Below are 12,927 nucleotides of genomic sequence, written 5' to 3' on the forward strand. Positions count from 1 at the left end.
TACTATATATATATATATATATATATATATATAAAGAATCTTTGTTGAAGATATGTACATCGATTGATAATCTCTCTGTGTTTCATTTCTATAATTGGATAATAATTTACTAATTGGGATTTGATTATGTTCTTGAATAATAAGGGTTTTTAGGGCTATTCAAGAAGATGGTGCTTGGGATTTGATTATGTTCTTGAATAATTAGGGCTGTTCAAGAAGATGGATATAATACATACGTTGAAACTGAGAATTACAAGTTTTATTTGTTTGCAAGCATGATTGCGTGGTTTGGTACAAGTATGATTGTGTGCTTCTTCATTTTTATGAATGAATACTGGTGGATTAAGGAGTGAGACTTTTATTATTTTGTTAGATTGTAGTTGTGCAGGCCTTTGTCTGCAAATATTGTTTACGTTTTGCTGCTCATCTTCATATTAAGTTGTGAATTCATCAAGAATGATTGATTAAAGCAATGTCAAAGAAATTTCAAAAAGAAAACCAGAAGCAGCACTTTAAACTTATCGATATGATGAGTATCTTTTTTCTCTCAATACTGAAAGATTAGTTTTCATATCCTCTATAATCATGTAGAGAATATAATGTAGATGGGAGGAAGGTATTGACCATGGTACTCCATCCTTAATGTCAACAAACAACATTGAGGTTACGAGGCTTGTCCGTGAGTAGGAATCAAAGCCTCAAAGGGTGTGACAATGTGTTTTCATAACTTCTAAAGATACAAGATAAGATTATCATACATAAATAGTGTGAGAGTTTGATAAGAGTCTTAATGACCTTTTACATTCTTAAAAGGTCAATTTTTCAACTAAGAAAAAAAACATGGTCAGAAATGAACTTGATGATCAAACAAGGGTTATTTCTCAAAATTTCTCATATGAAAGACTACACTTGAAGTCATAAATAAAATAAAAATAAGAACGAACAATCCCACCACACCGTATAACTACCATGTTGAAGATTGAAGTGATTCTCAAATCTGATTTAAAAGATGTAGAGAGTTATTTTTTTTTTTCCGATATAAAGATGTAGAAAATTATTGTTGTTTCGAATTTATAGATTTTAGTTTAATATTATATTTTCATAAAAAATCTTGATTGTGGGGTTAGTATTGGAATATTTAGTTTAAAATTGAAATGTGGGGTGAACAAAACATTTGGTGGGGTGGCAATAGCCGCACCCAAAAATAATTACAAATGAGAAAAAAAAATTATTTATTGAAAACGTTTTCGACACGCAAGTATCGCGGGTATGTATCGCGGCTATAGGGGCTAGTTTTATTAAACAAAAGCCCCAAGGCTAGAAAGACACAAATAGCAGGCCAGGAGGAAACAAAGCCCAACTAAACAAGTTACCTGAAACCAATTTAACAAGAAGACAAGGAAAGGAAACTGAACAAAGACAGACAACTGGAGACGAAGAAGAAAAGCAGCAAACTGGAGCGAAACTATGAAACTGAGCTCCCCAAAATGGAGACCTCGGCTGCGCTATGGGAACCCAAAACCAAGCTGACCCTTTGGCTCAAGGTAAAATCTTTATTGATTTGTGAGATGATTTGAGCAATTTTCAATGGAAATATGTTGATGATGGTTTGAATCAGATTCAAGGAGAATTGGAACCAGACAAACAAAAACGTGCAGAACCATCAATGAGAGAGAGACCCATGGCAGTCTAAGCAGCAGCATCAATATTGATGATGGATTGTGGTGGGATTTGTATATCCTGATATGGGAGATATGGTAAGGTACTGAACAAGCTTTTATTTCTTTGCCTCTTTCATATAAGCATCACCTGCACTCTTTGAAAGCTGACTCACCCTTAACTCCTCTGCTCCATTTCTTTAAGATTCATATCAAATCCCTGCCACTGCAATTTATGTTAGTCATTACAACTGGACACCAACCCTTTCACAATGACATTCAGTAGTAAATAGACCACTTCAAAAGCAGAGTAGTGTTCCACAAAGTCTATTTCATTCAGGCTCTTCTGTGGTCAGAAAGCATAAGAAGAAAAAGAGAGCAATTGGTCCTCCATTTGAGAAGAGCGAGAGAAAGCAACAGGGACCTTGATGGCTACCAGAGGAAAGCTACCCTCTTTTTTCAAAATTGTTCCGAGTGATCGGTTCACTAACAAGTTGGTAAGTCCCAAGCTCCCCATATACTTCATTTTGAATATGAAAAAACCCCCTGTGATTTCTCTAGTAAAGAAACCATGAAGCATAGAAGATATTAGCTTTGTTTTTATTTCAATGTGGGTCTAGCTTCTCTGGCTCAGATTAGAGCTTTGAGTAGAATATGAGATTTGAATCTGGAGTGTTGGATGCTCAAATTCAAGTAGTCTTTATCTGAACCCAAGGGAAGCAAAAGATATATAGTTATATACGAAGCCCTGCTTTTAGTGGCTTTTGTAGTTTCTTCTTTTCATTCTTTTGGCAAAATGTGGGTTTTGTAGTCTACCTGAGTCAACTGTGAGCTTAGTCATTTTGATAAACAATCTTCAATACGAAAAATCATAGACTCTTTGCTCTTAGCCTTTATTACTGTGTGTTTGAGTTCACATAATAATGTTTTGAAATTCCTGTTTTATTTGGAAAGGAGACAAAAAACAAGAAAAAAGAAAAAAAATCTGTAGCATAGTGGGTTTCCCTGATCCAAACATGAGCTTTCAATCATCAGTTCTGATTCTTGAAAACACAAAAAGGTTACTGTTCACTGCATAGTGAGTTTTGTGATTTCCAATGAAGTCTTAAACTTGACTTTCCCTCTGTTAGTTACTCCTACGTAGTTTTGTTATTTGGAGTTATGGGGTCAGATGCTTGATTTTAGTTTGAGCCCTTTTAGTTTTGTTTCTTCTCTCCAAATGAGCTCACATTTGTATTAAGGTGCAGGTCTGTGGACACTTATGTATTGTTCATATTCGATTTAGACTGCGCTATGCTTTGAAATTCCTTAAATCCTATTAAGTTGCCTCCTTTATCACTCTGTTACAGAAAATACCAACAGAATTTCTCCAGCATTTCCATGGAAATGTGCCTCACCAGTGCCATCTTCAAACCGCAGCCCGAACTTGTCTTGTTCATGTGGAAGTGGTCAATAACAAGTTCTATTTCCAGAAGGGGTGGAATGAATTTCTTCAAGAGAATGGTGTAAAGTATGGGCAACTTTTAGTCTTCCATTATGGTGGAAACTCACACTTCCATGTTGATATCTTTGGAAAAAACACCTGTGGAGAGCTGTTTGTAATGCCTGAAACAGAAGTATCTCTTGAAATCTCAGATGAATCTCCAGTGTCAAGCCCTCTGCCAAGTTCGAGTGGTAAAGCAAGAATGAAAAACAAAGAGGCACGTTGGTCCAAATCAGAAATGAAAAGTAGGGTATTATGTAGCTATTGTTGTACCATGTTATATGTGTAATGTGTTTACTGCATTTTCTGTTTCTAGTATGTAACATCTGAATAAAATCTTTAACCAGGAAAGTTGATTTTTGTACAGAGAAAGATAGAGGAGGCACATCTAGCACACAAAGATTCATAGAAAAGGGTTTGTGGGAAGCTCGCATCAGAGCTGAAGCATTCAAATCAGAAAACCCTTCTGCTTTCTTAGTTTCCATGAAGCCCTCCTACATGAAGTTCAAATTTGTGGTGAGGCCTTGCAAACTTGTATATACAGATCATTTTGAGTGTCAAACAAAATATTGACGGAAGATATTGTCTAATTGTCCTTTTCCTGCTTTCTTTTTTAATTTTCAGTGGTTGCCAGCAGAGTTCACCATGCTAGTGAAGCCATTTATTGAGAACTCTGGTGATGTTTTCATTCGGGTTTCAAATGGGAGAGTGAGGACATGGCGGGCTCAATTGACTTGTGATAATGTTGCTACCAAAAGATGCAAATTACATGGTAGTTGTTGGTCCAAATTTATGCGAGACAATAATTTGGAAGAGGGTGATCTGTGTGCATTTACGTTGATTTAAGACATTATAGTTTTAATCGAAGTTGTCATTTTCCACACAAAAGAAGCAGAAACACAGAGCTTATCACCAGGCAAGTTATCTATCAAATTTTTAATTGTTATTCAATCGAAGTACCAAAGAGACTAACTATGCTATATATTCCATCCACTGTGACGTACCTGCAGACATTTTTGATAATGAGGATCATGAAAATGATGAGGAGGGTGATGATGAAAGTGAAGATGAAGAAGAAACTGAAGATGAGGAGGAGGAGGAGGAAGATGACGATTCTAGTGAAACACTTAGCTGTGTTCCACTAGGCTCCAGAACAGTATCTTCAAGGCTTCACAAGAGAAGGAGAAACTGGACAAGTTCTATTGCTAAATCACAAAGCAACATAAAAAGTGGTGGTGGCTTGTCTAGAGCTGAAAGGACCCTAAATGCTATAGCTCTAGGGAAAGCTAATGCTTTCAAATCTGAGTCTGCCAGCCCTTCTTTTGTGGTTTCATTGGGTTCCTCATACGCCGGTGGAAGTTATGTGGTAAACTTTCTGTATCCATTACAATTTGGTGAATTTCTGTATGTTGATAATCACTATATCAGTGTGACAAACTTAAGGCAACATAAAGCATCTATTTTCAAAAGTTCTCTTACATGCATGTTTCTTTTTGCAGAATTTTCCATGCAGTTTTTCTGAGAAATATATTACTGAACGGCGCCCTAATCACATCATCCTTTGGGTTGAGTCTGTTGAGAAGAGCTTTTGGATCAATGTCAATTATATTGGGAGGACAACCAGATTACAAGCTGGTTGGTCTGAATTTGCGCGAGTCAATAATCTGAAAATGGGCGATGTTTGTGTCTTTGTGTTGACCAATACCAAAACTTTTGAATTTGACGTTGAAATTTTCCACTTAACAGATGTTTGCACCTCATCACAGGTTGGTTTGTAAATCTATGCTCCATTAGGTTTATAGCTTCTGCGAAATCTATTTACACATCTTTGTGTTTTTCTTGTTTTTGTTTAGGGGAAAAGAAAGCAGCTGAGGACTGATTCAACACACAGGAAACAGAAGTCTAGAAAGAATCAGTGATAGAATGGTGTATTCTCAGTCGGGAGATTGGAATGTATAGCTTCCATATATGATGCTTCTATGAAATTTTATATTATAGTTTTCAACTACCATTTGAAGAATGTACGTAGCTTCTATTTCTCCTACATTAGACTCACCTGGCGAGTTGTTTGATCACCAATCATGATCTATGGTTTATTACTTTATTTACTGATTAGCAGTTAAAATCTTCAACAGCTTTGCTGTGACTTGGAGCATATTATTATCATTGAATCGATTACTGTCCCTTTGAAGAAGCTTTGGATGGTAGGGGTTTTTTTTTTTTTTTTTTGTTTTGTTTTGTTTTTTGGGGTCTGGTGCTGACATGAAGTTCTACATTGGCACGCTTTTGATTATTTAAGATTTTGTTTTTGTTAAAGTCATGGAGAGAACATAGTCATGAAGATAGTTGAGGAATAAGTTGGAATTGTAGAGAGGTTTTGCTGGAAGAGATTGAATTGCAATGAAGATAAGCATAACGAACTTGTATCGAAGTGGTCTAAATAATTAATAACTGGTGACTGCATTAACAAACTAATTAACGAACTACAAACCATTGGACAAGCAAAATCTAATGCAATCAAAGGTGACTGTTTTCATTCTGATTAGCAAGGCATTAATTCAAAAACATAGAATATATGACAGTGACACTGTTGTACAGGAATGAATGCTGTACGTGCCTTTCACTCTTTCAATTTTGCTAGGCTGTTGAGTTTCTGAAACCATGGCACATTGCATTTTTGCAACTAATGAGCAGAGTCCTTCAAGAAATAAATTTCTTTCCTATTAGTCCCTCTGGGTAAATAAGTGAGGTGTTTTAGAAGTTCAGAACTGCGGCAACATAGGAATCACTACTAATGAACCCTAGGTGAAGAACAGACCAAAAACAAAGAAACCATGTTGTCAACAAAAATCAAGGGGTGCAGGAAGAAAACCCCTAATTCAAGCAGAAGAAGAATCATGATGGGTAAGTAACTCTCCCATATGCACACTCTATTCTACACTTCACATATAAAGGAAGATAAGTCCCTGTTATTAGTTATTACTGATTTGCAGTGAAAGAAACTCAGAAGGATCATATATACCACAAAATTGTTATTTACAAAATTGCATTGTTTTATCATCCGAAGTTACAGATGAGACCCCAATCCTGTTATTCCCGGATTAAGGTATTCATTTGTTTATGGTAAGTGTAAATTATGCTTCTTTAAATGACTCTTTGTGATAGATTAATTTGGTGACTGAAAATCCTATTTACCAATACCAAAGATTTTTTGGGTAGAGCTTTGCTTTTTGTGATTCTTTCATTGTTGGTAAAAACATAAGTTGCCTGGTTGCAATGTGTCCTGGGTCTAAATTGGTATTCAAAGTAATTTGCATAATCTGTGGTTTGGTTTACTACATTCTTCTCTATCTACATCCTAACCTTTTGTTACAGGAAATCACTCGGGCTTTTGGTCAATTCATCGATTTTGATATGTTGAGATTTTGATAAGGAACTAGCTAGGACATATCATGCCACTAGTCCGATCGAAGACGAAGTAATTGGTTCTGAATCGGTAACAACTATGCATCTTATGAGACAGCATGCTTTTAATATGCAAATCCATCTCACCTTGTCCAAAAGCCAGTAAGCAATTTGTATGAAATTGTCTTAAGTTCCAGCATGCTTTTAATCTTTTCATTCTTTGTGTTGGTGCGAGGGAAAACCAGGGCCGAAGATCAATTCAAGTTGAAATAATCAAAGAGATTCCAGGTAACTAATCTTAGATCTCTTTTGTTTGGTAAACACATTCTCAAAAAATTTATGGTATAGTTAGTTGATTGCTTCTCTACTATTCTTAGTTTCTTACCTCACCAAATCTCCTTCCTCCTTATCTCTGTTGACATAAATGACAGTGTACTGGAAGTTTATAGTTTTCGACATTGATGAAACAACTAATGCATGTCATGTAAGCTCAACTATCACATTTACTATGAAAATTGACCACCTGTAATTTGTTTTTTTTAAAGAGTGTAGATTTGTGGACAAGCCCTGCTCTGCATATTGATTCAGCTTTGGAGAATCTGTGCAACTGCAATTATGTTAGATAAAATATGGGGATAGGATTGAGAGAAATTGAGAGATTGCTTCCTGACCATGTCAAGGTGGTGTGGGCTAACCTTACCTTATTTAGAAACAAACTGATCACCAATATAGCAAACTGCATTGAATACATAAAGCTAGAATAGTGATTTGTGCAATAACTCAACTTCATATAGTGCAAGGAAAGAAGGAAAACAATAAAGCATTTAAAAAGTCATTTGAAATTTCATTTGCTTTAGTTCTTTACTGTGTCTGTGACTCTCCACACTTGAGAGTGAGAAGAGCAAGAAAGAAAGAAGCAAAAAAATTTGTGATGGCAACAGAAAGAAACCAATCTTTTATCAGGGTTCTTCAGGGTGATCGGTTCTCTTTCAAGTTGGTAAGTCCAAGCTCCCTCTTACTGTATATTTCACTTTAAGAATGAAGATCCCTGTGTATAGCTCCCACTGTTATTACTTTTTCATATCAATGTGGGTTTTGTAGTTTATCTTGAAACACAGACCATTTCAAAAATATTAAGTTTTTAAATTTTATTTGGGTATGTCTAAGAGGGTATGTGTACGTGCTGTTTCCAGAGAGTCAATTTGAGCAATATATCAATATTTTTGGAAGCTTAAGTTTTGTTCCATGGTTTACAGCCTTTTCTGTATTTGTTCACATAAACCATGTTTTTGTATCCTGCCCTTAGTTCAAGGAACTAAAGAAAAGTACAAACTTTATTTCAAAGTGGGTTTTGCTGTTTATTCCCTGATACAAATATGAACTTGATTGAATCAACAATTTTGAATATGGAAGTGAGTGTTTCAGTATAATAGAACTGGGGATATCCCTGTTCTGTACTAGTGATTGCTACTTTTTTTCAGTTTATTGGGTTGCGTATTTGTTGCTTGCTTGAATTTTACTAATTCCTAATTAAGTAAGTAGTCTCTAATGAGTTCATAGTCTGTGTTCTGGAGTATATGAACAAGTATTAGAATTACATTTTAGTACCGGAGCGTATTAAGCCTAGCCAACTCCCTAAGGAACACAGCACTAAGAATCCCTTAACTGGTTATGGTATACTTCTTTAGAATGAACAATCTTTCTATTCACATTTTTACTACAAAGAGGGTTTTGTGATTTCCGTGATTCAAACATGAGCTCTAATCAGCATACAATTTCGATTCTTCAATATTAAACTGAAACTTTACTTGCCCTGTGCTCTGAACTCTAAGCAAGTGTTAATTACTATCTTAAGTCTGGGGGTCTGTTTGCTTTAATTTAATGCATGGGAGGGAAATTTTTGTCGTACTTATCTCATTTAGTCACCAAATGAACCCATAATTACTGTACTAATCCCATTTGTATTATGGAGTCTATGGACTACCTGTGTTTTGTTCAAATTAAAGCCTAGTCTGTTTATGCTATGAGAATCATTAAAACCAATCTGCCTTCCTGATCACTTTCATTGCAGAAAATCCCTAGCGCATTTCTCCAGTGTTTTAATGGCTCTGTACCTTCCCAGTGCTGTCTTCGAACCCGAGGTAAGGGTTGGATTGTTTATGTGGAGAAGGTTAATAACAAGTTCTATTTCCAACTGGGTTGGAATGATTTTGTGCAAGACAATGGCTTAGTGTGTGGTGAACGTCTACTCTTCGATTATGCTGGAAACTCACAATTCCATGTGGAAGTATTTGGAATAAATACCTGCAAAAAGCTGTGTGTGCCTGAGATGGAAGAAGCTAATGAACATCAGGATGAGATATCTCTTGATATCTTGGATGACTTTCCACCTTGTCCAAGGAAAATACAGGACAAATCTTTGCTTTCAAGTCATCTGCCTCACAAGAGAAACAAAACAAGTTCTAGTGGTAAAGCAGATATCACCCTCAGCTTCCCAAAAAGGTTTCCACATCTTGAGAAGTCAGCAATGAAAAAGAAAGATGCACATTGGTTCAAATCAGAAATGATAAGTATGGAATACAATAGTTCTTTGTTCTACAATTAATATGTGTTCACTGCAATTTGGTTATTGTTATTTGATTGATGTGGCTAAAAAGTCTAACCATGGTATCAATTCCATCCATTATGACTTACCTGCAGACATTTCTGATAATGATTCTTGTGATCATGATGAGAAAGAGTATGAGGATGATGTTCATAATGAGGAGGATGAAGACGAAAATGAAGATGGAGATGAAGAAGAAGAAGAAGAAGAAGAAGAAGAAGAAGAAGAAGAAGAAGAAGAAGAAGAAACTGAAGATGAAGAGATGGAGGAGGAAGATGATGATTCTGTTGAAACCCACAACGAGTCTTCACGATGCTCAAGAAAAGTGGGGAAATTAGCATCGATTCTTCACCAGAGAAAGAGAAAAAGTTCTAATGCGAAAGCAAAAACCAAAGTCAATGCTGCTGGTGGTTTGTCTGGTGAGGAAAAGATTCTAGGAGCTATAGCTCTACAAAGAGCTAATATCTTCAAATCTAATTCTGTCGACCCTTGTTTCGTGGTTTCCTTGTCTGCCACATATGCTGGTGGAAGTTTTCTTGTAAGCTTTCTGTATCCATCACAAATCTGAAAACTTCCATCTGTTGATATCATTATCAGGACGAAGAACTTCTATATGTCTTTGAAACTTACCCTTTGTTTGTTTTTCCTGTTCTTTCTCAGGCTGTGCCATGCAGTTTTGCCGAGAAACATCTTAAGTATCGGCAGCCTGGCCACATCACCCTTAGGGTTGAGAAGAGATTTTGGTATGTCAAGGTCAATTATCTTAGAAATATAACAAGATTACAGGCTGGCTGGACTAAATTTGCACTTGACAATAATTTGAAGACTGGCGATGCTTGTGTTTTTGTATTGACCAATGCCATTGAATTTGAATATGATGTTGCAATTTTCCACATTACAGATGCTGTTCGCACCTAGTAAACAGGTCAGTTATCTGTTGGTTTGTGAATTTTTGCTTCATTTGGTCTCCTCTTCTTCAAAATCTACTCACACATCTTTGTTTTTTCTTGTTTTGCATAGGGGGATGGATAGCAGCTGAGGAATGATTCAACTCAAAAAACTTAAAACAAAAGGCCAGAGAGATGAACCATAATATGGAGAATGGAGTAGTGCACCTTACTTTGAGAAATTGAGATGTTTAAAATCCCATGATGCTTGTCTCCCTTATTTGCTTTTACATGTTCTATTTTCAACTATCATATGCAGAATGTTTAAAATCCCATGATGCAAATCTAGTTTCTTCAAGACTTGGTCTCAGATTCTCTAAGTTAATGTAGGTAGATTGTCTTCTGAAGAAGTTTGATCATCAATCATGAATGGTGCAGCTGTTAGGCGATTAAATGGGTTCAAGAGATTTGTTACATTATTACTAGATTCATTTATGTCATTTGAACAAGAACTGGCCGGGGAGACCTAGCCTGCTGAGTTCTTATCTTTGTTTAATCTTTTGGTTTGCTATTGTCTGTTGATATGAAGTTCTAAATGCATAGGAACTTATAGGATCATATTTGATCGTTGTGAAGACATTAGGGGAACAATATGAAATAGTAGAGAGGTTTGGTGGAAACAATGATGTGCAATGAGGATGATGCAGAAGCATGTTTGAAATATTCAGTTGAAGGAACTAGGATAAATAATCAAGCCACTAGTTCACTAGAATATGAAGTTATTGATACTGAATAGGAAATTTTGATGTATACTTTGGTTAGAAGCCTAGTAATACTGGAAATGTTGTTCTTGGTATTGGAAAGTAATCTGCTGGTTTCTGAACTTGTCCTTATACACGATGTCAGTTCTTGTATTTTCTGTGTTTCAAGGAAGGAAAATCATGGTCAAGGATCAATAGATATGGATGAAGTAAAAAAGAGAGCCTGGTAAATAGTTTTGAGAATTCAGTTCTTGCTTTGATCACAATCGAATATATAAAAGGGAAAATACCTAAATGGTCAGAAACAAGTATTCAAAAGCTTATTTCAATGAAAATATTAGTCAAACGTCCATTTCAATGAATTATAAACAAAAGACAAAATTAATCTTTGCATGTTATCTAAAAAAAAAAACGTAACCATGTCTCTGGATCAGAACTTCTCTCTCTCTCTCTCTCTCCTTCACCATCCTCGACTCCGCCGTGCTGCACCGTCTCTCTCTCTCTCTCTCCTTCCTTCACCATCCTCGCCTCCGCCGTGCTGCTGCACCATCTCTCTTCCGCCTGCGACGCCGGAAACACTATCCAAATCCAAAACGTCGGCGTTTGATTCCTTCCTGGAGACCGAGCCCTCGTCGTTGCTCTGGCGCTCGTCACCCTTCGCTCGGCGCTCAGGGCTCGATGCTCTGCTCTTGTCAATCGGTGCTCGGTGCTCGGCTGTCGACCTTTGGCGGTCGACATTTGGCGCTCGCCGCTCGGCCTAACTGAAGCAGATCTGGTCCTGAGCCTCCTCCTAAGCGTCGGCGACGAATGTAGCAGTGATTTTTTCAAGTCACAAGGTGAAAAGGTGAGTGGACTTGAGGAAGGTGTGAGGATTCTAAGTTGCAGCGTCGCTAGCCTCCAGCAAATTGGGGTCCCGAACAGCGTCCTTGAGGACGGTGAGCTTTGCTGGGCGGCGGAGGAAGGTTGGTTGTTGCTTAGTCTCTAAGAGGTATGACGGTCAGAGGAAGACTGGTTCTGAGTTGTAGCGTAAGGTTAGACGCCGGAGTCGACGCCAACGCCGGTCGGGAAGTGTTTGGGCGCCAGCTTTGGGTGCCCAGAGCAATTTTTTGGTTTGGGCTTGGGTCCTTGACAACGGGCTGGAGGTTTGGATGCCCTTATGGGCCTCACAGTAATGTTTCAACATTTTATTGGGGGTTAGTAACTATTATTGGGGTCAATAACTGGATTATGTTCTGATATTTCTTCCTTTCTATTACTATAAGATGAAATAAGTTGATTATTGGAGGTCAGTAACTGATTATTAGAGGTTAGTAACACGATTATTAGGGGTCAGTTACTGGTTACTGGGTGTCAGTAACTAATCAGTAACTGGTTACTGGGGTCGGTAACTGGTTACTGGGTGTCAGTAACTGATCAATAACTGGTTACTAGGTGTCAGTAACTGGTTACAAGGGAAATTTTGGTGACCGGAGTCCCGCGGTAGAGGAAATTCCGGTGACCAGAGTCCGACGCCCGGTTACTAGAGTCCGATGAGATTCCAGCCAAGTATTCTCTCTTTCATTTTCTCTCTCTATGCATATTTAAAGGGTGAGGGTAAAATAGTCTTAAAATATATGATTTGTTAAGACTTTAGTAAAGATTTGTGCATTTGGGCATAAAGATTTGTGTATTTGGGCATAAAAAATGTTATGTTATATTGAAATGGGCTAATGAAAAAGATTATCATTGGAATGAGAAATAAAGGATTTAAATTAGTACTAAATGGGTATTTTCCCTATATAAGATCTCTCTAATTTTATACATGTCAATGCTATGATCTTCAACTTTTCTTATCATCTGAAGGCATCACTCATTATACCTACACAAGCTATCTGTCTTCTTTTTACTTACCTTTGTTTGCCGGTATTCAATCCATCTTTACTTTGACCATTTAACTGTCACCCATCTTCATTATTTTATAGTGACAATGTTGAAAATTGGCAAGTTATATATCTATAGCCACTAAGGAAGCAAAACAATGTCATTTTCAAGAGGTCTGGTGAGGAAGCTTAATTATTACATTCTGCTATGGAAATGACCAACTTTGCTGCACAGAATTAAGATGGTCTTTATTTCATTACCTCTTTTA

General features: G+C 36.9%; 2 protein-coding genes and 1 non-coding gene across 4 annotated transcripts; all 3 read left to right on the top strand.

The window, feature by feature from the left end:
* Positions 1–1,398: 1,398 nt before the first annotated feature.
* On the top strand, positions 1,399–2,598 carry LOC101310226. Of its 2 annotated transcripts, XR_184763.1 has the most exons (3): positions 1,399–1,544; positions 1,619–1,757; positions 1,864–2,598. It is a non-coding gene; the product is annotated as an uncharacterized LOC101310226 (transcript). The 2 variants fall into 2 exon arrangements; XR_184762.1 differs by having other exon boundaries at positions 1,619–2,598.
* A 661-nt stretch (positions 2,599–3,259) lies between these two features.
* On the top strand, positions 3,260–5,169 carry LOC101304009. Its single transcript, XM_004301818.1, has 7 exons — positions 3,260–3,362; positions 3,509–3,657; positions 3,766–3,913; positions 3,998–4,057; positions 4,152–4,507; positions 4,641–4,907; positions 4,995–5,169. The coding sequence occupies exons 1-7, from the start codon at positions 3,260–3,262 to the stop codon at positions 5,058–5,060; spliced, it is 1,149 nt and encodes a 382-aa protein (XP_004301866.1). The 3' UTR covers positions 5,061–5,169.
* A 2,285-nt stretch (positions 5,170–7,454) lies between these two features.
* LOC101304297 lies at positions 7,455–10,069 on the top strand. The gene is made up of 4 exons (XM_004301819.1): positions 7,455–7,543; positions 8,618–9,116; positions 9,247–9,689; positions 9,812–10,069. Exons 1-4 carry the CDS (start codon positions 7,478–7,480, stop codon positions 10,067–10,069), a joined length of 1,266 nt encoding a protein of 421 aa, XP_004301867.1. The 5' UTR covers positions 7,455–7,477.
* The last annotated feature ends 2,858 nt before the right edge of the window (positions 10,070–12,927 follow it).

This window comes from Fragaria vesca, linkage group LG5 (assembly GCF_000184155.1).
Source record: "Fragaria vesca subsp. vesca linkage group LG5, FraVesHawaii_1.0, whole genome shotgun sequence".
NCBI lineage: Eukaryota > Viridiplantae > Streptophyta > Magnoliopsida > Rosales > Rosaceae > Fragaria > Fragaria vesca.

What these genes read in the sequence shown, in the direction of transcription:
- LOC101304009 (XM_004301818.1), top strand. Translation starts at nt 3,260, where the DNA reads ATGCCTGAAACAGAAGTATCTCTTGAAATCTCAGATGAATCTCCAGTG. An exon ending in AATGAAAAACAAAGAGGCAC is followed by an intron (nt 3,363 to 3,508) that starts GTTGGTCCAAAT and finishes ATTTTTGTACAG; the next exon opens with AGAAAGATAGAGGAGGCACA. An exon ending in AACACAGAGCTTATCACCAG is followed by an intron (nt 4,058 to 4,151) that starts GCAAGTTATCTA and finishes ACGTACCTGCAG; the next exon opens with ACATTTTTGATAATGAGGAT.
- LOC101304297 (XM_004301819.1), top strand. Translation starts at nt 7,478, where the DNA reads ATGGCAACAGAAAGAAACCAATCTTTTATCAGGGTTCTTCAGGGTGAT. An exon ending in ATCGGTTCTCTTTCAAGTTG is followed by an intron (nt 7,544 to 8,617) that starts GTAAGTCCAAGC and finishes CTTTCATTGCAG; the next exon opens with AAAATCCCTAGCGCATTTCT. An exon ending in GTTCAAATCAGAAATGATAA is followed by an intron (nt 9,117 to 9,246) that starts GTATGGAATACA and finishes ACTTACCTGCAG; the next exon opens with ACATTTCTGATAATGATTCT.